Here is a 25,707-nt window from a genome sequence, read left to right on the forward strand (position 1 = left end):
AATGAAAACTGGTGTCAATCCATCGGGAACTGGTGTCAATCTGTTGGAAACTGGTGCCAATCCATTTGAATTTGGTGTCAATTCATTGGAAACTGGTGTCATGTTTTTCATCCAATTTATTAGAGACAATTTAATGCCCTTATTGTCTAATGGATCATCAGCCATTTCTTAATTGAATTGAATAACATTTCTGCACAGCCAAATACTCAGGTTTGATCATTATAGATCTTCAGGTCTATTATTAAAACAAACATGTCATTCATTGGAGAATGATTTAGAATTTAAATAATGCTCTGCTCCTCTTTTTCCCTTTGTTATTCGTTCTCGAGCGCTTTATAGAAATTCCCCGAACAACAGCAGCACGTTTCTAACAAAGCGGTAGGATCCGTTCTGCCTCGAGATGATGATGGATTTCATGCAAGTTCCAGAAAGGTTTGACATGGAGGGCTTAAAATGAAGATTATAAACTCACCGCTGTGTTTTACACAAGTAAATCTTTCCCCTCGGTTCATTCTAAATCTGTTTGAGCGAATTTGCGAAAGGAAACGTGAAAGCGAATTAATAATCGATGTCCATGCTTCAGGACCATGGACAGCCGTTAGATTTATTTAGAGCCGGTATTGATTTTGTATATGATTTCCAGTTCTTGTGCGTTTATCCTGCACTTGATCCACTAGGGGACCATGTGTGGTCTCTAAAGAAACTCAACCCCGGCCCTGCACATGCCCTTCAAAAATGCACAAGGGGGGGGGGGGGCATCTAGTGTTTCTGACAACCCTTGTTCTTTGCGTGTGACAAGTTGGAGCAGCAAGAACCCTCTAGCAGCGTTCTGTTCCTCGGGTCGAAAACAATGGGCGCTCCTGAAGAGGAAGAAAAGCCAGGGCCGTCGGACATCACCGTTTTCGGAGCTAACTGCACCCTCCATGGGCTCAGCCACATATTTTTGCCCGGAGGAGTCACTATCCGTCGCTTGCTCTGGGCTTCTGCCTTCGTCAGCTCGCTCTCCATCTTCCTCTACCAGGTAGCCGGGGCAGTGATGGAGTATTACCGGTATCCTCATGTCACCATCTTAGACGAGATGGACAGCCCGGTCATGTACTTCCCTGCCATCACGCTTTGCAACTACAACAGTTTCCGGCGCTCCAAGATGCAGCGGAACGACCTGTTCTGGATGGCTGGGCTTCTCGGGGTGGAGCAGGGCGACTTTGACGACTTCATGGCGGCTCTGGGGCAACCGGTGGATGACAGCAAGTTTTTCCCGAGCAAGACGTTTAACATGCTGGACTTCGTGCAGAGGACAAGCCACAACATCGACGAGATGCTCCTCGACTGCAAGTACCGTGGCAAGGATTGTGGACCGGAGAACTTCACTACAGTGAGTAAAGGCTTGGTCAGCTTCTCTGCTCAAACAAAAAAGGGCTTGCATTTGCCAAAACCAGGAGTTGGTTCCAAAATATGATTTGGGGTTAAAATCGATAATTTTTGTTTGTTTGTATGTTCAAATAATATATTTAATGGTGACATTGATTTGACCCCTATTACTACCTTTATTATTAATGACAATCAGAATAATACAAAGGAATCAACGTTTTTTACGTTTTTTTTTTTTTTTTTAATAAATAGATAAATATTAACTGTACAATTCTAGACAATTCTTGTTTTTTTTTTTTTTTGGTCTGGAAAGAAAAGCCTGAAATTAGAATCGAAATTAAAAAAATTTAAAACTGATTATAATTTTAAAAAATGGCAAATTTATTGTCAATGGCAAAATTATTTTTAAAAAAATCTTTTTTTATCATGTTTAATATTAAAAACATACATTTTAAATAGGGTTAATAATTATTTTCGGAGACTTTTGAAGGTGAAGAATTTTTGATACGTGTGTGTGGAAAATGTATATTTGTACTTTAAATATCTTGTATTCAAAGTTCTTCTCGGCCCTGCTTTTACGCTTCCGTTTCCATAGTTTGAAGGACCTCTCTAATGTATGTGGTCCTTCTCCAAACTGGGAGAACCAAACCAGCTCCATGAAGAAATGCTTTTTCCATAAGATCTCCTGCTACAATCCTACTGAGCACCTCTTTTGGGATGAACTGGAACTCCACCCCAGGCCTCCTAACCTACATCAGTCTGAATCTCTACAAATCTCCACAAAATCTAGTGAAACATCTCCCCAGAAGACTGGTGACTAAATGTGGGAGGAGATGCTCACAAAAGCGTCTTAATCCCCTAAACCTTTTTAAAACCTTAGGAACCTTCGAAGATCCGCTCGGAAAAACCTGCGGACTTCTTAAAGCCTGACTTGGATGAGGTCATAGTGGTCCGTTAATAAATTCCTACAAGGGGTTTACTTTTTTATTCCCCTCAAACTTTCCCGGATGTTTTATAAACCTTGGAATTGGACGAAAAATGGTATACTTACTAAATATTCCTTCATAAATACAAAGTGGCTCTTTATGCCCTTGCAGTGACCAGGTGTTGGGTTACAGCTGACTTCTCAGGAACCAGAGCCTCGGATTCTGCTCCGAAAGCAAGAAGAAATTAAAAATGAATGAATCCTGTCCCCCCGCTTTGTGAAAACGTTTCCGTGAGGGATGAGCTGCTGTCAGAAAACGGACCTTAAAAGAGAAAGCGGCATCTGCAGGTCATTTTACTAGTGGATGCTCCTGACAGCGCCCTCTACAGTATCTATTTACACGAACGTTGCACTGCTTTTAATGAGCATTTGCACTCGGTGCTCTCGCGACCTCACCCCGTGGCAATTGAATTCCTGGTATGTAGACAGCGTTCAATAGTGAGGGAAAAGTCCAGGAGTGGATATTATCTTTCAGCGTTACAGTAAATAATAGTCAATAGTATGGAAGGAAACAATGACGCCACACAGTGGCTTTTTTATTAATTTTTTTTATCAAATAAAATACATGGTACAAAATTGTTAGCAAAGGACAATTTCTATTTATGATCAATAAAAATCAAGTCAAATAATATTTGTCACGTACACATTGATACAAAATGCGATGGGTAATGAAGCGCTTTTTACGACGGTCCAACATGTAAATAAGTAAATATTCAAATTAAATAGTATAAAAAGTCAAATTAAAGTATAAAGATTAAAAAAACATCGCTTGATGATCTAAGATGTTGGACTTCTGATCAAAAGGACATGAGTTCAAATCCCAGGACACCAATCTGCCACTGGGGGTCCAGACTTTCACAGATGGTGCGAGATAAACAGCCATTTGAATGATGATTCTTTCAATAGTCATTGTTTGAATAATTATTGGGTTACTGAAAAAAAAAAAAAAAGAGCTTTTCAGAGGTCTGGATCTAGCTTTAGACTCTTGATGATCAAGTTTGAGATGATGACCATGGAACCTTTTAAAGGAACCATGAAAGAGGAACCAGCCACAAAACTGGAGTGAAGAAAACACGAGTCTTTATCGCGGTAGTCCTCCTTCGGGACAAGAAAACACATTTTCAGCTTCTCCAATCCAGCCAGTTTGAGCCATGTGTATCAAGTCTAAGTATTTCGAGCATCACGTAAGCAGAAGGTGAGTCAAAGGTGCATAATAGAGGTTTGGGAGGAGCTTCTTCCCACAAGTTATCAGACCTCTCAATGCGAGCACCTTGACGTTTTACAATATATTTTCTCATCTTTTTTTTGTTTTCTCTCATATTCTCCTTTTATTTCGATCGGGTTTTTATTATGTTCCGGATATATAACTATGTTTGTGACCAATACAAATCTTGAATCTTGGATAATAAGCAGAAACAGAGAATGGTGGATCAGGATGAAAAGATTCCGAGCAGTAAAACCTTTTCAGGACCGGACAGCGGCATCACGTAAAGCCTACCAGAGAACATGCATCGAATCTCATCCTATGCTGGTTTAAAAGGGTGTGTGCTGTGATAAGAGTCCAGACAGAACCCTGTATAACATTGTAAAGTCATCAGTGATAAAAATTGAGAAAATTTGCAATTAATTTAATCGAATGGACACGTGAATATAAGTTTTACGTTTAATATAAAATTTTCTAAAGGTATGTTCTACTTAACTGTTCGACTTATTCCAGGCGAATTTGTATCGTTGGCGTTGGCAGGAAGTGGCGCGGTTTTTACAACACGCTACAAACCGTATGTCCTGTACGGACTCGGCAGCTAACAGTGACACTGCGCTAACTCTAGTTCCTTTTTAATCCCCCTGGAATTGTTGTGTATATTTTCAAGTTTGATAATAAACAAACTTGCAGTCCGCCACTTAATCGGACCCCGGAGCCCTGTAAACTAACATTCTACTCAAACAAACATTCTATCTTTCCATGAATTATTGGACCAAACATACCGTACGGTCAAAAAGAACGTATACGTTCGTTCGTTATAATTGTTGGTCACATTTCTTCACTCAGCTTTTGTGCTTTTGTTACATCGTCACTGTGTCCATTTCATGTGGTTCAATTTCACAGATGAGTGTTTTTTGAGCTGCCGTTGGACATGAGCTTCGAAACTCTCTTTCTGCCGTTAATTAACTTTCTACAAGTGACACCCGAGTACTCGACGCATTGTGCAAAAAAAAAAAAGTTTCTGTTTGTCACTATTCGGTGACTTTGATTTCACCCACTGATCTCTGCCTCAGCCTTCAAATTGAATCGGAGCCCCGGCGTATCGTGATTTGGGCTGAGATTAAGCGAAGGGGATTACTGCGGAGAGTGAAGCTGCACCTTTATCTGCCTGCGAGTTCTCGAAGTGAGACTTGTGGGGATTAACCACAATTCAGTGTTTGACTTGAGCTGATAGACAAACTTTACACCTTGATGAGATTGGATTCGAAAGATGTGCTTGCCATGAGAAACCACCGCCACCATCACTCGCTTTCTTCCCTCCCCCCCGCTGGACGAAACCGTAATTGCGCTTAATTGCTTGCACGCTTTTAATTAAAACGAGGGTAATTAATACTAGATTAGTTTATATTGTTCTGCAAAATAGAGACAAATAAGCATCACTTTTCAAGAGATATATCACCTAGTGAACGAGCATTCTGTCTAATCATAATGGCATTTTTTTTGGAATGTGTCCATTTAAATAAAAATTGAATCATAGGATTAATTTATCGAATAACAATAAATACAATATAGCACTCTCCGTGCAGCACGCAGTTTATTCTAAAAAGCCAAACTTTATTATTAAACACCGATATGATATGAGTCAAATTTTGACATTGATTTTTAAAATATCTCTCTCTGGCATTGTTCCAAAGCGCCGTTTCAAATTTGGTGAGTTGGGGACCCCTTATCTACGATAACGCAAATAAGCGCTCTTTGGAACTTTGGCGAACAGAAAAACAAATTTCGAGGCAGAAGGAGATCATTAGGGAAAGTGGGAGTTTAGTGGTTAAGGTTCTGGGTTACTGATCAGAAGTTCTGGGGGCTCAAACTGTGGTTTCGCCAAACTTCCACACTTTGGCCCTTGAGCAAGGCCCCTAATCATGCTTCCCGGGCAATGTATCATGGCTGACCCTGCGCTTTAAAGCCAGCTCCCAGACATCATTGGGATAAGAATTTCACAAAAGCCTCATATACCCCCTGTTTTACCTTTTGAGTGTAAGGTAGGTAAAATGTTGACTTTCCAATTAGAAGTTGAGTTTAAATCCCAACGCAATCAAACTGCAAGTCCTGGGCCCTTCAGCAAGGCTTCTTTATCCCACAACTGTTCAGTTGTACCGTTTAAATCAGAGAAGTACTCAGCGTCTGGCAGGTAATATGTATTTTTTTTGTTTGTTTTCCACTTCAACTGTCTAGTTAGCTTGAATAAATATTGATTGGCAGATCAAAGTGACCTTGGGTCTAAAATTACATTTGTCAGCACCATTCTCCTCCTGATCTATATCTGGCTCAGGCCAATAGGGTCGAAGCGTTTCCTCAGCATTGCACCAAATCCTCTGTGTCTAAAGAAATAAAAGGGAAAGCAAAGCTATCCTTCTATAAGTCTTCCGTTTTGAACATATTTGCGGCGCTAAAAAACGTGATACGACGTATCGCAACAATGCGGAGGCGTGTCCTGAGAATCCAATAGAATAACATGGCAGAGGTAGAGCTGCATCCTCCTGGAGACCAAACAGGGCCATGCTTTTGAAGTCGGTAAGTAAATTTACGATTCGTCGTCTGTCCGAAGTGAAGAAATATTAGCGAATCTGTAGCATATCGAATCGAAATCGCATCGGTAGCTGCTTTATATGTATCTTCAATGTATCGTTAACTATGCATGGAGATACGAATCGTATCGTTCTAGGGTACAGACATGCACAATCCCTAGTTACTGTAAATAATGTCAACATTTGAACTTTACTTCCTGTAATATTGTAAAAAAAAAAAAAAAAAAAAAAGCGTTTAGCGCCGCTTCATACAAACTGAAGGGGATCCGTTTGGTTTGTTGCAAGAAAGGGCAAAACGATCAATACCCCATAATCTGCGTTCGTTCTGGCGTCTTGTTTGGCGGGGGCGTCTTCACGTTCTCCGTGAGACATAATCGAATGTGTCGATTTCATGCAGGCAATCTCCGTCCAAAGACATGCGGCGCCAACTAGCGGCTCGAAGATAACTAGCAATCTCAAAATATCTTTTTAGCATTTAAATCCAAAGATCCATTATTTTAATGCAGTGGTTCTGACTGCAATGGGAATGGGAGGGGGGCAGGTTTTTCGAGTGTCTGAGACAGAGTGTGTCTGCAGGCGACGTGCCATCTCAGGCAAGCGACGGAAACGTCCTGTTTTCCTCTGATAGGTTTCACTCGGGATCCTGCGCTCTCGCTCGCGTTGGGGCTTTCGCGGTGGGGGAGAAGCTGCAGCTGTTACTCGCTGATACAGACGGGATGTTCTCTCGGCAGAGACGGCGTCATGGGGGGGATTTGGCGCGGGGCACGTTTCCTAAAACTAGCACTCGTTTCATCTGAAGGCAAACAGCTGCCTTAAAGATGTCACATTAATTAACCTCTAAGTAAAAATAATAAAAACTGTCAGGAGACATATGGAGACTGATGGCCAGAAATTGGATGCATCCTGCGAGTTTATAATTTTTTTACATTATATTAGCAAAGGAAAACCGAGAGAATGCTTGTTTTCCTCTGACTTTATGCACATAGTTAACCACCAGAGGGCACTATTACCTAGAAAAAGAAGAATTCATGGCCGAACACACTGATTACTATTCGAAGGCAAAAAGTAATGGGCTTTGCAGTGTTACAACCAGGCAATAGTATGGCCTTAATCAGGGTTATATGTGAAGCATGGCGGTGGAAGCATTGTACAGGACCTCACACCGTAAAGATTTATTTTTTTATAAAAAAATTTTTAAGTACTCTTGCCATCTTCGTTTATAGCCGCTAGGCAACTAGTTCAGTGGGTGTAAAAGGAAAGTATAAGCCTAAAAAAAAAAAGCAGAATGTGCTGTTCGTTCTTTAGCATTAAAAAAAAAATGAATGAAATAATTTGAATAATAAAAAAAACACCAATCCATCTTTGGTTTAATGCTGCATTTCTATTATCCTAGTACCATTTTCCCAATGTCCCTCTAAAATGCTAGATTTTTTTATTTTTATAATTTTTTTTGGAAATGGCCTTATAACCCTTTTCAGATTAAAACGCTTCTTTAGGATCATTGCTGATGTCTTTCTTTTTGTGTCAACCTCTGCAGTGAGTAAATGGCCTAATGGCGCATAGGAAAGTAGGACTTTAGGATTTTTAGCCCCGCCTACTGTAAAATTTCCCTCCTCAGAGACTGACAGCTGTTCTTCCAGTCGCGTGAGCTCTGTTTTCGGTAATTAGCTGCATAGAAAAGGCTAATGGTCAAGCGTTCGCGCTGTGCCTGTTGCCAAATGGCAGTGATAACAGAATTTATATGCAGCTTAGTAATTGATCCAGGCAGTGTTTAATTAGATATAATGCTGGATACCTTTCATCTTTACGACTTGAGTAAAGACTCGTTTGCAAATCGACTTTGTTTTTCATTACTGCCGTTTTTTCCAGATCGTTCGATTTCTCGGTGCGGCTCGGCGTTTTCCGTTAAACCTCTTTGTTCCGCTGCGAATAATAAACGAAGCTTGACGTCGCCGAGCTTTCGTTGCAGCTCAGACACGAGATCGACACGCTGCTGTTTGTTCCTGAGAAAACATCGAGTTGATGGAACTGTTCCACCTCATTTCACATCCTGAAATAAATAAAACAGGGGGTTTATGTCTCAGGACATGATAAATAGCATGTATTCTTCATCAGGTCTAAGCAGAAGGTAATGGTCTCGCGTTTAACTCTAGAATACGTTGCTATACCGAAGAAGTTCACGGCCGACTCAATGACAGCAAGTTGCCCATGCTATGTGACTGCAAAACAAGCCCAAATCAACACCCCTCCACCACCATGCTTCTCAGTTGACATGCTGTTTGATTTTCACCAAACGTGGAACTCTGCATGATAGCCAGACATCTCCACTTTGGTCTCGTCTGTCCAAAGTACACTATTCCAGAAGTTTTGTGGTTTGTTTAGATGCAATATTGCAAACTTAGCTTTTCTCCTGGCATCCTTTCCAAGCAAACCATTTAGTTCTGGCTTTTTTCTAATGGCACTGTCAGGAACCTTCACACATCATGCTAACTGATGCCTGTAGAGTCTAGAACTCAATTTGTTTAGTTTTTTGCCATTTCTCTGAGCATTGCTTAGTCTGACCTCGCTTAGGCGTTCACTCCTGAATGTTTCGACTTACTGTAGTATGATGGACTCTAAATTGTTTGAAAACAGCCTTATAACCCTTCCCAGATTGATGGGAAGGAGATATGATCATTCCTGATGCACCTTCCTTCTTGGTACTGTGTTAATACACACCTGAATGCTCCAGACAAAATCAGACCACGATCAGCACTGAAATTATTTGTGATGTCATACATAGGAATGTCCCTTAAACCAACACCATCTCCCCACATTTGAACACAATTTTGTTGTACATCCAGTGAGCTGAAGAGTCGCTTCTCGAATGTTCTGTGCACTAATAACATGAAGTCTGGCAGTCGAGCATTGGCAGACCGCACACAAGGCGTCTTGGCGTCAGACTTAGATCCCGGGCATCTTTAAGATCCCAGAGGGTCAGCTGAGAACCAGCAGACTTTTTGGATTTGTCGTCATCTTCCTGTGCCACACACACACTGGCACAAATCCCTCCTGACTGTAGAAACCCCCCTCCCCCCTCTGGCACAAATCCCTCCTGACTGTAGAAACCCCCCTCCCCCCTCTGGCACTTGCTTTCTCTTGCTTGGAGATGAAAATTGGACTTTTAAAGTGCTGTTGACTACTTCATTCTGATTGGTCAGATAGCATAGTGGTTCAAGGAATCCACACCTTCATACCGGTTAGATGGAAGAACAGTGGTGTGTGGAATTAATATATGACTCAAGCCCTATTGGTAGAGGGATTGGTGTGGTGCGAATAGGGGGTACATTGGAAACTAGACTTTGTCCCCTTTCCCCATGGTTGCGCCCTTTTCCTATCAAAAGTCTGCGTAAGATTTGGCTGATCTTCTTCAGGCTGATCTTTAGCTGAAATCTCCTGACCGACAGCCCTAACGGTTTTTCCAGCACCGACCTACCACAGATCAATTTTTCATGAAGTCTATCGCATTTACGCCGTGGTAACAGAGCCTACTGAATTAAGGATGTAATTCCAGCTTTCGTTCAGGCATCGTTCCTCACGTTTTTTTCATTCGTCTCCGGCGTAGGTACATCATACGCTTATATTCGGCTTTTAATAAGAATCAGCTGGAGCGTAACAAATCCCCAATGCGGTGGCAGAACACTCCCCCGACTCCTGGAATTAACAGCCGTTTTACTGCGCTTGTTTATTGCCAACCCGGCTTCACGACAATGGAATAAAACACTTTTATTATTGTATAAATATTACCCGATGAAACTAGCGGATTAAAAAAAATAAATAAATAAAAAAAAAATAAAAAGCAGACACAATGATTCGACTTTCGAATCAGACCCACACGGTTTCAATATTTATCCAATAAAACAGACGTCAAAACACCCGGAAAAATTATTGAAGCGTAAATTTTATATATCCATGTTACTACTTAATTGAATGGAATTTTTTTTTCCCCCTTCCTTCCCTTCTTTTTTTTTTTTTCTCTTCAATTTATTATTGTAATGCTGAGAACCGCAGCAATTCAACAACTTTGGACTTGTAATAAAATAATAAATAAATAAATAAACAAAGCAAAAAAATGCGCGCTTTAGCAATTTTATTTTTAACGTTTTGTCCTAAGTTCCCCGCAATGGCATTCGACTACCTGCTCACAATCGAATATCGGGCTCTCTATTCATTTCTGACTGAAGATAACGATGCAGCGGCACTTTAGTATTTCAGTCTAATATCTCCACTTCCAAAGTCTTCATGCTAATCCTGCTAGTCATCTCAAATCAAATTAGTACCGTCACTAAAACCTCCCACAAACCCTTCAGTATCGATCGTATTTAACGTGTTTGAGGCGAAATATTGCCTTGAAGTCTTTATACCAGATGTAAATCCTTTTACTGTCACGGATAAATGGCACATCGGGGTGAGTACTGAACTTGGTGTCACCAAAACAAGAATGAAAAATGAGGATCGGTACCCTGCTGCAAGCCCGTCGATAGAGGGAAAGAAAAAAAAGAATCTGGGAGACAGCGAGGGGTTGGGCTCCATCTCACAAAAAGAAAGCGACGGGAAATGTGCAGCCACACACTAGTTTTTTCTCCGAGAGCAAGCAGGTGGAGTGGGAACTGAGGAATCTCGTATTTAAAGCAGGAAATTATATAAAGCAACGGAGAAAAACCTGGACGTCCGTTTTTTTGGAAGGTTGTGGGTTTTTTATGCTCAGTATCGCTTAGTATCCTGTTATATTTTTAGATGCAGCATCATCATTTCAAAGTTAAATGAGGGCGCCTTTTTAGTGCATGAAGTTCGGAACTATGGTGACTCTTGCGACGACCCGAGAACCCATCAGGAACGGAGCGAAGGTGCGAATGAGACCGGAAGCCAAAAAGAACATGCTAGCGTTCGTGTTAAGGACCAAGATCCACGGCTTGAAGTACGTGTTTGCGGCGGACGGGTCGAAGCCCAGGCGCTTCTTCTGGCTCCTGGCAGTCTGCGTGTGCCTGTCGCTGCTGTTCGTCTGGTCCTGGAACCGCTTGATGTATCTTCTCTCGTTCCCCGCGGTCACCAAGATCTACATGGTGTGGGCGAACAACATGACCTTCCCCGCCATCACGCTGTGCAACCGGAACCTTTTCCGCGTGTCTAGCCTCACCAAGGAGGACCTTCACCACAGCGGGTACTGGATGGACATCATGTATGCCAACCACTCGGTGAACAGACAGAGCGTGGCCATGCTCAAGCACAGCCGGCACAGAGAGAAGCTCTTGCGTTTGCTGGACTTTTCCGACTACGTCCCGCCTCCCCGTCTCCGCTTCAACACCACCGAAATGATTGGCAGGCTGAGCCACCAGTTAGAGGACATGCTTCTGGAGTGCAAGTTCAGCGGAGAAAACTGCACGCATAAGAACTTCACCGCAGTATGTAACGACTCGCTGTTACCAACATCCTATGATGTTAATATCCCTCCTATCCCATGGCATGTATCACTTATCTAAAGCAGTCTAAAGCTTCTGAACAAACATCTAGCTTCACTTCTAACTTCGTAGACTCCTTCCATAGCTTGTAAATAGACTTTTTCTTCATTTATATATGTATTTTTAACTACTTCAGAAGAATGGGTGTCGTGGCGAGTTCGAGTCTGGAGTTTCTTCGAACATTTGTTCCTCTTTATATGTTCTGCATGCTGTTGAACTGACGCTGAACTGTATGTTCGCGCTAAGCAGATACCACCAAGCCCCAAAACAGGTTTAATACAAAACGCAAGCTCGCCCTGATTGGTGGTTTTCCACTCGCGAGTACAAATGAACGACGATTTCGCAAAACGCAGAGTAAAACGCCAGATATTCGACTTTGAAATGTTAAAGTCTCCAAGACTGGAAATAATGAATTACATTTACTTCCTTACTGTTCAAAAAGCCTTGAGAGGAACCAGTCTCAAAAAGGAACCCCCGTCCTCATCCTCAACACCGAGTGTCCATTCATTAAAGTTCCATCCTTGTTGAGGTGTTCATGGATGGGTCCGTTAGTGCGGAACTGTTCAGGCAAACTGATTGTACGATTGTAAAAGTCATTTTACCCCCTCTGTTGGTGGTGGTGTGGTACTGCAATGTCACAACAATGCGTTATTTTCTCCCATCTTTATCGTTTTTGAATCCCCAAAAGATATTCAGATATTCTCGTAATTTTCAATAAACACTGATTTTATATCTTTTTAATAGCCCTGTAACAGATGTGAGATTTGTGTGCTTCACTTATCATGCAGTTCCATCTCTCTAGATCCTGCAATTACAGGTTTCTATCCAATCTTTCCTTTTTTCTTTGCTTCCTTTCCAAAACGCTGACAAATTCCCTTGGGTGGAAACGAGATCTGAATCACAAGCATATGAAATCTCAAGCACACTTTTTTCTATTTTTTTATTTGATTTGTTATTTTACTTCGTTCAAATCTTTGCCTGCATTTACACAGTTCCTTTGCCCGGAACAAGTCTGCCGTCTGGGAGTTTAATTAACGCTCGGGGCTGATATCATCAATAAAACAACTTGCAATGGACGACCTTATCGTTTGTCAGCATCGTATTTAATGAAGTGGGAAAAAGAAAAAATTCTCCAAGCCCTCCGAAAAACATGCCCAGAAACAGCTGGTGAAGCTCAGCTGGGTTTAGTTAAAGGTGAAGCCAGAGCGCTGTTGATTAGAGACTTGGTTTAATGGAATGGCGCGAGATTCATTTGAACCTCTTCATGGAAGGAAATTTTATTCACTTTTATGTCGATTTTTTTTTCCGTAATATATTATATTTCGGAATAATATATTGTGTGGTGTTTTTATTTCTGGAACATCTCTGCAGCTCCAGACCCCTGCATATGGATATGTCATTAACACATTCCCCTCTGTCGTTCCACAGATTTACACGAGGTACGGCAAGTGTTACACTTTTAATTCGGGCCTTGATGGCAACCCGCTGCTGACGACGCTGAAGGGCGGAACAGGAAACGGGCTGGAGATAATGCTGGACATTCAGCAGGATGAGTACCTGCCCGTGTGGGGAGAAACAGGTAGATATCCAACAGCACCTACAGCACCTGTTTCCCCTGGTGGTTCATTTTGGAACTTACTCAATTCTCGCGACGAGATTTTTGCGAAGTTTGGCAGACGGAATTATCCCTACAATGATTCAATTTATACAAGTAAGCAGGTGAGGGTTAAGGACCTCGCTCAAGGTCTCCTTCAGTGTTCGCTTGGTGGTGCTGGGATTTGAACTTCCAAAACCTTTAAAACAGGGGTGTCCAATCTTTTCCAGAAAGGGCCAGTGTGGGTGCAGGTTTTCATTGCAACCAAGCAAGTCTACACCAAATTCTCCCTGTTCAATCTAATTATCTTAATTTTCAACGACTATCAGGTATGACCATTGATTTGTTGGAATGAAAACTTGCACCCACACCGGCCCTTTGTGGAAAAGATTGGACACCCCTGCTTTAAAACCTTAACCAGAGCACCTCCAATATCCCTAGAGAACTCTTCCCACACCGCCAGTCAATCCTGGGGATAATAACCAGTTATCCTAATTAGGATAGAGACCACTTGGACCTTTAATAATAAACGTCTGCTGGTTCAACTAGCAAGTTTCTATTAAAACTCTCTTTCTATTGCATATATCAGGGGGGTCCCCAAACTACAGCCCGGGCATAGATTTTTCTCGAACTTTTTTGTATTATCGCCAGCCCTTTTTTCGAATCAATTGCTAGAAGGGTATGGCATTTTAAATTCTTATAAAACTCACTGTGCTAAACTAAGTCCACTTTTGCCTGTAAAAAAAACAAACAAACAATCAGTCGAGGGAGATTCGACCGTAACCCTTTACCCAAATTCCATGCTAATGTCTGTTGCATGGCTGTTTGATGAACGGGCTCGAGAGCGTAACGATTAAGAGCATCCATCATTCCCCTGAATTTGGTTTATTGCATTTTTCTTTTTAGCTTTTTTTTTGTTTTTTGCTAATGGTGCACTTAGGGACCACTTTTGATGGATCGCTCAGAAAAGTGGTGCGGGAGCATTTTAATGAGCATTAGAGTTAGCATTACATGGAATATTAAGACCTGTTAAAAATGTTAAGCCTTAAAAAGATTAAATTGCGTGTTCTAGGTTTTAAATCATTTTGATTTAAGTCCCCACGGAAACCCAGTCAGAAACTGCCCAAAAACTGCAGTGTTCGTGAGGAACGCTTCCAAAAAAAAGTGCTTAATTTGACGATTTTTCAGGACTGATTGCAATTTATTAGATTCTCGAGCGAGTCTTTTATAACGACCCACCATCCTGCTTCTCTGCAGACGAAACCTCGTATGAAGCAGGCATCAAAGTACAGATCCACAGCCAGGATGAACCGCCCTTCATAGACCAGCTGGGATTCGGTGTGGCCCCTGGTTTTCAAACTTTCGTGTCTTGTCAGCAGCAACTGGTACCTAATGTTACACCTATTGCACACAACCTTCGTTTTCACCGCCAACGCATTAACACTCATTCATTCATTACATCATGGAGAAAACCAAAGACCAACATCCCAACAGTGAATCTGAAAAAGTTTGAATGGTATGCATCATTGGTCTTCAAACTGGGAATCCGTGACCCCTAGGGAGTCCAAGGCAGTTTTGCAGGGGGTCCGCAATTTTTTTTTTTATAAATATTTTATTTAATAATTAATAATACTTATTATAATAATTATTATAATATAATTTCAGTGTTTAATTAGATTCAATTTGCATGTTATGCTACATGGCAATGAAATACAATTAGCATCTAACCAGAAGTGCCTTGATAGAAGTTGAAAATATGAGTTTCTTGGTGTTTCATTGTTGTCCTTGATGAGTCTGATTGCCATCGTGTCGTTCGGCAAACTTGATATGATGTTGGAACCATTTACAGAATTGCAGTCATGGGTGGAGAGGGAGTAGAGAAAGGGGCTCAGCATACAGCCTTGTGGTTCTCCAGTGCTAAGAATGAGTGTTGAAGTGTTCATTTTTTTAAAGGGGCATGTTGAAAAAGACAAACTAATGGTTTTAAACCGATGCGGTGTTATTAGAATGAGACCACAATGAGACTACATTTTCACAGAGTAAAGGTTCATTCATGTAAACGTTTTTCCTTTTTATTTGGCCTTCAGCAAAATGTACTGCAAATTTTTTTTCGTATCATCTGCAGACTTATTTGAATATTGCACAGCCATCCAATTTTTCAACGCGCCGTGTCCAGATCTGCTTAATTGGATCCCGGTGATGGCGTGTTAATGCCAAGTGTAAACACGGCCTTAAAACACGTCATCTACCAACATCTTAAACGAACAAGCAAGTTCTTGCAGAAGATATGGATTGAAAACTCAGAGTGCCGCTACGACACTTGATCCCATCTCAAATCTCATTAGGTGTAGACAGATCTATGATTCCATGCTAGGATCCAAAGAACGGCCTGATAAGGAAAGAATAGTAAATGAAGTCCTGGAGGCCACATTAAGCATTAAAGCTTTGTAGTGGTTCAAATGGACGATAACATTTAATAAACATTGTCATGGATTTAAGATGTTCTCTGGTTTTCTCCACCGCATGCTCATTATGTAATCCTTCAATCTGTACTTTGTATTTTCTCGGTATGGTGTCTCTTAATGTCTTTCCTTCGCTTGGCTGCTTGTTTGTTCTTCAACGCCACGTCGGCGCTAACAAAACCATGCGGTGTATCCCAGCTACAGTATCTCCCACCGCCCTGGGGCGACTGCCGATCCAGTGGGATGGACTCGGAGTACTTCTCCACGTATAGCATAACAGCGTGTCGCATCGACTGTGAAACCCGCTACCTGCTGGAGAACTGTAACTGCCGGATGGTGCACATGCCAGGTACGGTCCAAACACACGCTGTGTCCTTGTGTTTATATTTTATTTTTTTAAAGAATTACTGCAGTTATTTAAACACATTTCAATGCCAGGTACCTCCACCGTATGCACCCCGGAGCAGTACAAGGATTGCGCCGATCCTGCCTTGGGTAAGAGGAACACGCCTAGCATGGAAAAATACAATTTTCAATTCAAAGTAGACTAAATAAAAAGGGAAAAAAATTCACCATGGAGAACCTGCATGCTGATGTTTATTTTTTTTACTGTTATTATCTTCATGTACCTCAGAGATTTATTTTACTTAATACGTTCCTACAAGAACTCGGATTGTCCTATGACGAATGAAACAAATACGTTTTAATTAATTCCTTCTTGAATTGATCAATGCAAACACTAGTCTGAACTTTCGCTCCAGTGTTCACACGAATTCTGAATTTCAAGCGCTTCAGGTTTCCCCCGAAAACGATCCAGTGAAACAAAAGTGTTTTTTAAAACCTGCAAAATGCTTCTTACATGTTTCTCCCTGATTTAGATTTCCTCGTCGAAAAGGACAACCAATACTGCGTGTGCCAGACGCCTTGCAACATGACTCGCTACGGCAAGGAGCTGTCCATGGTGAAAATCCCCAGCAAAGCGTCTGCCAAATACCTGGCCAAGAAGTTCAACAAATCGGAGCAGTACATCGGGTAGGAGCGAAAACACAAGACTCCAGATTCCAATAAGAGGTTCAGTCCAGGTTTCTAGGATAAGAGCAAGAAAGAGTTTTAGTTCGGTAGCAAGTAAAAATTTTCTGCCCATTTTTGAACAAATACTCTGACCAACCACTTTTAAGAACCTGTACAACTTCTTAATTAGCCAATCATCCAGTGTGGTAGCAGGGCATTGCTGAAAACCATCTAGATTCAGGTCAAGCTCCTCAGATGATGTCACCAGAATGGAGTAAAATGTAATTGCTGTGATTTTGACCGTGGCTTGCCATAGTTCTTGGGTTATGGTAAGTTCATAGATATCAGTGTTTGACTTATTAATATCATTCTATTAATAGATCAGTGTGCTAAGAGTCACATCAGAGTCTTTTCACATAAACTGAGATGATTAAGTAAAGAGTCTTGTGACAAAAATGATAATAGGAACATTATAGTTCTCATAAATCATCAGTACATTTAAATGCAAATATTTTTCCTGGAGTTATAATTTACCGAGTGTATCTCCACTTCAACTCAAATACATGGTTTGTGTACTTCGTCCACCACTGCACCTTTCGGTACGCATGTACATTTAATAAAAAAAAAAAAGTCAAATCTAAATTTTTTTTTTTTTATGTTATTCAATTACATTTTTTTTCTTTGTCTATTCTGAGTGATCACTTTACTTGCTTGGATAATTAGTCTACTGCTGTTCCTAATAAAGTGGCCAGTCAATGTATATTAAATAAGTGTTAAAAGTTTCAAATGTATTCGCTCATTTTTTTTTTCTTTGCTTGTGTTTCTAATTCCAGAGATAACATACTAGTTCTGGATATCTTCTTTGAGGCCCTGAATTATGAAAAGATTGAACAGAAGAAGGCGTATGAAGTGGCTGGTCTACTTGGTGAGACATTTTGTGACTAGAAAAAATTAACACATTTGACTGATTTCAAATCCCCATGTGCTATTGTTTTCTCATGGTCCTCTTGCAGGTGACATCGGAGGGCAGATGGGCCTGTTTATAGGAGCAAGTGTCCTGACCATACTGGAAATATTTGATTATTTATATGAGGTAAATCTTTAATTGTTGCTCGAACCATAATTGTTTAAACCATAACCTAATCATAGGTCACATCAGGGACAGAAACATAAGACCTAGTGGTGTGTAGTACATGGGTACCAGCCATTAATGAAATAATGGTGATGGTGGTATATGCAATGGGGACAGAGTTCCTAAAGGCAGCACTCAAGGTGATATATCTGGCCTTCAAACATGAAGTGAAGCAACTCATAAGCCACCACCAGACCCTGGTAAAAAAAGGGATCTTAGAGGTACCCCAGATTGCACCCCTCTTTGATCCTTAAACTTAGCCCCTTCAGACTTGCAGTCCATGACTAAAAGGTAAAGGACACAACAGCTCTTAAACTCTATTTAATAACAATGGAAACCTCCAACTACCCTGGAGGTACCCCAATTGCTGCTTCCTTCAAGCTGAAATGACACTAGACAATATTTCTAAGGCTCTGTAAGTAGTTTTGTTGATAGTCCAATTCTAGCTTAGTTGTGCCTCTTGTTGATGCTTCTGACACTCCCTACCCATCAGACCAGACACATCAGACCTCTGGTCCCTGTTCAAAAGGCTACAGCAGAACACATTGTAAAACTATGGCCCTGTGAATGTCCACCATTCTACCATGTTTGCTAATCAGTAGCACTGTTATTAATGTGTATGCTCATTCTACAGCTGCTGTTGCAAATGAGAATGTACCCAGGAAAAGCCCTGTGTCCTGTGAGGTCTCTTAAACTGTACGTAAAACAATAACCAACTGGTGGATCACTGACCAACTGTTTGTCTTCCTTGGGAGTGCTGAAAAGGGGAGCGTATGTCTAAAGTCAGATTAGCTCATTAAATAAAGGAAGTGATTAATTAGCCATACCTGAAAGCAGGTCAAAAGCTACCATCTGCTGTTCATCCAATGCATGCTGTGGAAGTGGCAAGTGATCTGGAGCATGGTCCGTCTTCAACAGATGCTCGCTTTTGAGGATTCTTATTCGGCAAAGATTTTACATTACCTGGATATAAAACTGTTCTTATCATCAATAAAAAAAAATGCTATCAGTCTGTCAAGGGGGTACTACATGGACACAAACCTTTATGGAATACTATTTTCAAAAAAGAACTGTCCAGATGTGGAAGATTGGATTAGGTTGGATTAAGTGGAGGGTTTCTCTGCTTGATTAATGAGAATAGCCAGAGGATGAGTATGATGTGGAGACCTTTAACACATGAAACTAAGGTTTGATGATTTGTCAATGATCCACTAGTTTTGAAGATTAGCAGACTAGCATCTTTTTAATACACCTTTACGGGTTCTAAAGTATGTCGAGACTTCATGCTGAACAGGCATAACATTATGAGCGGTGATGTGTGGTCCGATCCAACCGGCAAGCTCCTGTAGCTCAAACTGCTGAAGATGTTCATGCGTTTAATGCTCAACAGGGCAAGACTGTATTGGTAGCAAAAGGGGACCAACACGATGTTAAGCAGGTGGTCAAAATGTTATGACAAAATCTTGCAATTTTGCTATTTAGTAATGCTTTCTAAACTCTAACCTTGTTTCCACAGGTATTTAAAGACAAAGTATTGGGCTACTTTCTACGTAAAGGACGGCCACGTAGGAGCGCGAGCGATAATCTGGTAACTGAGCTCGTTCTATACCACCTGCATGTGCATGCTTTAGGCGGAGCTGAGATAACGTGACCGAAACGAAAACAAAGGTTAGTTTCGTGGTTAGAAACGCGTTTCGGAACGCCATTCGCTGCTGCATGCCGCTTTTTGTCTTCGGCTCAAATTCTGATATTGGGGGAAGATCGAAACTAAAGAGTGGTCGTGTGCACGACGTGCATTATTAAGTAATAATATCTTAATTGTAATACCCAACTATTTGCAATCACGTGCGAGCAATATTACGATTCTCATTTTGGTGAATTTTTGTGCTATAAATCTTTTGATTAAGCAAAGATCTCTATAGCTAAGGTGTTTTGAGGTGTATGTTGGGGTGCCGTTTCACTGACGCACTCCAATCCAACCACATGGGCGACGTTAATTTGCATTAAATCTACAATCGATTGTGGGGTTGTTTTGGAACAGAGAACCATTACATCCTGAACATTGATTTAGAGATCACATTACAGAAATGGATCCTCCGAGAAAAAAGGAAGACAAGATCCATTCTGTCTCAATTTTTTCCTGTAGCTCCTGCAGGTTCGATTATGAACAGCCAGGAAGTTAAGTGCTAATCCAATTATTAGTTTGAATCCCGAAGCTCATGAGTTCAAATCCCAGCCACACCAAACTGCCACTCCGGAGGAAAACATCCTCGTAGCTGCTCAGTTGTATGAATGAGGTAAATGTAAGTCACTCTGGATAAGGGCTTTGGCTTGGTGTAGGTTCTTATTAATTTATCATCATCCTGAATAAAGACCTTAAGGTAAGACAGTTAACGATGCAAAGAAGAAAAACAACTTATGTGTTTGTTAGAGTTTAATGCCACAAAAGCACCAATGGGAGCTGTAGAATTTGGGTCCAGCAAAGCAGGTCCACATCAAGCTATAATGTAGTTCAAGAATATAGCTTGGTAACTTTGGAGGTCCATGTCAGAATTCATTAAGAATTTCATTAAGAATTGTTAATTGAATTTTCTGTTTTTGCCCTTTTATCCATTAAACTTCACAAAAGTCAACATTGGTTTTTTTTTTTGTTTTTTTTGGTGCTTGTTTGTTTTTTGGTTTTTTTTCAAAAGGTTGAATGCATCATTACTTACTCCACATTGTATAATTTTGTTTGGTCCAGGGTTGGGGTCAGTTCAGGTTCAATTCCGCAAATTTAGGACTTGGATGGAGGCCTGATGCAAGGTTCGCTTTGCATCCTGAAACTGAACTGAACCCATACCTGGTGTGGTCATCCTCATCTCTCTCCCCGTCATGTGTCTTCCAGGACAACTCTGAGAACCCCACCAGCCCTGGTGTCACGCCTAATCATACCCCCAGGTAGCTGGCCATTGGCAATACTGCAGATACTGTACATCCTCTTAACCTGTCTAACTCTGAACCTCATTTCCCATCAGCATTTCATTTTTTAACCCCTTATCATTTAAAAAAAAAAAAAAAAAACGTAGCTTCTTTGAGGTTCCCTTCTGTATGGTTCATGTAATAATACATGAGTGCAGGAAGCCGTCTCTTTTAAACGTTCTAAGGAAAATGTTTCAAATCCTGTAGCCTTCACGACGGAGATGATGTAATGCGCAAGTTCAGGTAAAACAAATCCGTGCTCTGAATGGATTATTCTTGCCTCGTCTTTTTTTTTTTTTTTTTTTTTTTTTTTATACTTTTGTATCAGTCCTCTTTCCCAAAAACTTATGGATCTTATTGGCTATTCCAAATCAGCAAAGTTTTTGGGAAACAGACTTTGTGACATATATGCCACTGAGAGTATTTTTTTCTTTTTTTTCTCGTTTGTTTGCACCTCTAGTATTTCTTTCTGGTATTTAATCTTGGATAACACTACAATGCTACGTCAAATACTTTTTTTTCCCTTCCATGCCAAGAGCCACAAAGTCATATAGTGATGTTTGACACAGTATTTAAAATCGATAAAGCCATCTAGCGCAAGCATTTCTTTCCAAGCCAGACCAGGTGGCAACTGACAAGGAACCGAGATGGTTATGGCGAATTTATAGAACTTTATTGATGTATGTAACTGGTGAGGCAGATGCCCACCACTACCGTTGGGGTAGAAAGGCAGTACTATGACTGCTTTCACACATGCCTTAGATGGTAGACTTCTACTTTCTGGGTCCTCTTGAATTAAGAAGAATTTTCCAGACTGAACTCTGGGGACAAACATACAGATATGCTTAGTTGAGATGCCATCCATTGGGGCAGTCTGTTGGGTAGAAATTCTATGGTTTTAACAGTCATCTTGGTTGCTTGTTTAGTGAAGGTATTTCACAGTAGGAGAAAATTTTGCATTAGAGAAGGAAGGTACACTATACACTATACAATATATTATCTGGTTCGACTTATTGGTTGTTTGGCTCTACCATGGAGAATCTCAACCAGCATTTGCGTCTTGATCTTCCTAAAAGATTGGTGAAAAGTCCATCATGAATGGGTTCAACTGACGAGATTCCATGCAAGTCCTGATTGTAGCTAAAAGGACAAAAAAGGCCAGCTAGACCGCCTTTGACAGGTTCCTGTTCACCCAGTGCCCCTTTTAAACCACACCACGTACCATCATGATGCCTCTTTCTGGTGGCTCGCTCCTAGCTCTCACGTGACTTGTTTTTGAATGCTTTGCAAGCTAATGCAAGTGCAAGCCTTTCACTGTGACATATACCAAAGTCCACAATGGCTTGAATTGGCATCCCCAGAACCGTTCAAGGCCCTGGTCTTTAATGGTCACTTGGACCTAATAAACCCATGGCTACATGTGTAACCTTTTATTAATTTTGTCCTTTTTATCATAAAAGAAGTTATCTTTGTCATGCTAGGTCTTGCAGACTTCATGTGTTTGGCCAAATTTCTGCTTTATTTACTCCAGCATTATTCCAGGTGAATTACCTGCTGGGGTTTCTGCGATTTGCTCAGCTGAATTTTTTTTTTTTTTTTTTTATTAGTCAGACCTCATTCTACTCTGATGGCTTATGTGGTAGCTGACAAAGGTGCCATCGATGGGTTTAATTGAAGCCCTGATTGTAACCCTTCAGTTGCTCAATAAACCTTTGATATGGAGCTTGAACTTTCTGGAGATTGTTGGTCTCCAAAAATAAGGTAGCATCGCATTTCGAAACAGAAGGTAATGAGTTCAAATCACAGCACCACCAAGCTACCACTTCTGGGCCTTTTTGCCGTCAACTGCTTAGTTGGGTGTAAGTCCCAGAGGCTCCTGGTGAAGGTCTTGGACTTGCATATTTGTCATGGATGCCCAACTTGCATATCCTTCTCCAGACAAATTTCTGTCCTGTCATGTTGGCATTATGCGGTTCCATTGTCAGTATCAAAGAGAATGACTATTGGTATCTTAGTCAGTGGAAATGTTGATCATATCGTTCTATGACCTACTGTTTAGACCAGGGGTATCCAAGCTACGCTATCAGTCCAGTGGCAGACCATGTGGGATTAAAAAAATTATACAAATCTGGCCTGTTATAAAGAAAATACTTTTTGTCACATGCAGCCAAGGCAGTTAGTCAGATGTATGTCATTGTTCGAAGGGGCTAAAAACAACAAAATAAAATTGATCACATTTTGGCAAGTCATGGCACCACAAAGACAAATGGAAAATCGGAAGTGCTGGAACAATTATTTTCATGCTAATAAATCTGAGTAAAAATCTACGTTAGCTAGTTACGAGGTCGATCGCCTGATAGCGCTGCACACAAGACCCTTCGCTGGAGGCGAATTTTTTAACGGAGCGTCTGATACCATGTAAATAATATTATAACTATATATTTAGTACAACATTTTAGAAAACAGCATATTTTAAAAAAAAGCAAAGACAAATTGACGGAAATAATCAATTAGTTAGTCGAATCGTAGTTTTTTTAATTATTATTACAGCCATGCGGCCCAAGACACATGGCCCCCACTGGAAAAAGTCTGGACACCCCTTGTTTAGGCACTGAAGATTGTGTCAGGGGAAGGAATTGGATCCTTTTTGTCTGGTTGGTTGTATCTGCCAATGGGGACTTTATCAAGCAAAGTTAGAAGCAACAAGATGTCATTATACCATAATATATATTGTGGCTAGTCTTTATAGGCGACAGTTTGGGGGGGCCAACAAACCAGAATCCAAAAATATTTTTATGCAGTCTGGTCATGTTTTTGTTTCCTACTTTACCAAATGGCAAGCTTTTACAAGCAGGCAAGCGTTTGAGCATAAACAGGGAAGTGGTAGCTTAGTGGTTAAGTGGAATGTCTTAGCGGTTAAGACATTGGACTTTGGATTTGAAGGTCATGAGTTCAAATCTCATCCACACCAAACTGCCACTCCTGGGCCCCTAAGCAAAGGGGGGGGTATTGACGTATTCCAGACACGTCCGATATTTGTGCATGGCATCTTTAAACTGGACTATAATACAAATGTATTCATGATGCTCGAATAAGTTTTTCTGTCCCAAAGAAGTGCTACAAAAAATACGAACAATTTTTGTATTTCTTTTGGCCAAATCTGTTGGATGTTTCTGCTTGAAGGATGTTTGTCATTAGAGGTCTGCATGAAAACAATTCTGTTTGCAATGGATTATTAGCCTTCTTTGGTGAAAACCGTCCTCTTTTTTTTTTTTTTTTTCTTAATCCTTGTGCGAAAGAAACGGTTATTGCGATTACAGTTTCATGGTCTTCCAATTCACAGATTGTCTAAATCTGCATATGAAGACTTGTAAACTCGGTGGTCACGTTGTTCCTCTTGTCTTGGCCCCTTTTATCAAGTGCAAAGTCTTGCATAAGTATTCAAGTGTATAAATGTAAATCTGCATCACAATACTAGCACATAGTATTGCAGTGGAGTTTTCACTGGTAAACGTGAGATTGCGTAAGGTTTTTAAGGCCTCGCTTAGTTTTAGTGAACCCCCCCGAATCCTGTCTACATGTGCAACTAGTGCCACATGACCTCTGACCACATGACCAATGCCCCAGATTTCTTTAGAGAATGTATCCAAATAAAAGGAGAAGCATCTTAGCAAGAGGTGGTCCCTCGGTCAACATGAAGCTACCACCACCATGCTTCACTGTTAGGGGAATAGAAATTTAGGGTGGTTTCTTTTGGTGTGTTGGTTTGGGTGGTATCCAATTTCAACAATTTTGTTTTGGCAAAGAGGAGAACCTTTTTCTGGATCGTTTGCCAAATCGCCAGATTTTCTATGGCTTCTATAAGTTACCTTCCACTTCAATTTGGCTATTTCAGTACAGATTTATAACCTAAATCCCAGTTACACCTATTTAGCACCTAGTTGTGAAGTGGAGGTAAAAAAAAAAAAGTTAGCAAAATGTAATTGTGTAAGTGGTTAGAGCCCCATGTCAGATTTATTGTAACCTCTCCTGCCCCCAATAGTCGTACTTAGCCGAATGCAGTCAAAATGTTTCATTTAATTCTATTGAATGCTTCAGATTTCTTTAGAGAATGTATCAAAATAGAAGGAGAAGCAGCTTGGCGAGAAGACCTCTGATGGTCCCTCTGTCAACATGAAGCTACCACCACCATGCTTCACTGTGGGGCCGGGGGATTTCAGGGTGTTTCTATTTTGTTTTGTGCGACCAGAAAACCTTTCTTCACATGTTTGCTGAAATCTCCAACATGCAAAGCAAGATTTTCTTTAGTTTCCATAAGTTACCCTCCACTTCAACATGGCTATTTTGGTGTAGATTTATAACCTATATCCCAGTTACAGGTATTTCGCTTTCGGGTTACGAAACAAAGGTTTAAGGGGGTGAATATTTATGCAAGGCATTTTACATCTATCATATAGATGTGTTTACAGGTTGTCTAACTGCTAACTACAAACTAGCCCATGTGTTGCTGTTCACAACTTGCTGGTCCGTCCTGCATCGTCCATCAAAACGATGGCCATGAGGTACACGTGAACAATCTCAGGAAGCAGTGGGACTAATGGGGAGGTGACGGTCAGAGGTAGATAATGTCCATCGCACCTTGGGAGGGGTGGATTATTCCATGCATCAAAATTTGAGTCTGAAGGGCTACTAAAGGGCCCGATTCGACAAGTGTGAAACTTCTTGCGATCTGATGCACAGTTCGAGTTTGTTCGAGCACTTGACGAATCACGCCCTTGAAACCGAGCGCCAAAGCTTAGCGCCCGGGCGCTCTTGGCGTCCTTTAGCCGAGACATTGTGATGGAACCTGTGTCTAATAACATCACTAGATGCATCCCTTTGTGGTGTCATCACAGGTCGAC

At 40.9% G+C, this 25,707-nt stretch overlaps 1 protein-coding gene across 8 annotated transcripts in view; it reads left to right on the forward strand.

Annotated features, from left to right (window-relative positions):
* asic1c (acid-sensing (proton-gated) ion channel 1c) overlaps positions 1-25,707 on the forward strand; it is a 52,473-nt gene that overhangs the window by 24,343 nt on the left and 2,423 nt on the right. For 2 of the 8 annotated variants that reach the window (XM_083537432.1, XM_083537430.1), the window contains exons 2-10: positions 13,075-13,225; positions 14,498-14,625; positions 15,901-16,051; positions 16,141-16,197; positions 16,581-16,734; positions 17,547-17,638; positions 17,727-17,806; positions 19,362-19,433; positions 20,733-20,785. In XM_083537432.1, the coding sequence (XP_083393558.1) occupies positions 13,075-13,225; positions 14,498-14,625; positions 15,901-16,051; positions 16,141-16,197; positions 16,581-16,734; positions 17,547-17,638; positions 17,727-17,806; positions 19,362-19,433; positions 20,733-20,785 (938 nt within the window). Of the gene's footprint in view, positions 1-661; positions 1,376-13,074; positions 13,226-14,497; positions 14,626-15,900; positions 16,052-16,140; positions 16,198-16,580; positions 16,735-17,546; positions 17,639-17,726; positions 17,807-19,361; positions 19,514-20,732; positions 20,786-21,013; positions 21,050-25,707 lie in introns of those variants that run through there. The other 6 variants (XM_083537431.1, XM_083537429.1, XM_083537434.1 and 3 more) reach the window with 6 other exon arrangements.

The sequence above is a fragment of the Silurus aristotelis genome (assembly GCF_946808225.1).
Source record: "Silurus aristotelis genome assembly, chromosome: 1".
Classification (NCBI taxonomy): Eukaryota; Metazoa; Chordata; class Actinopteri; order Siluriformes; family Siluridae; genus Silurus; species Silurus aristotelis.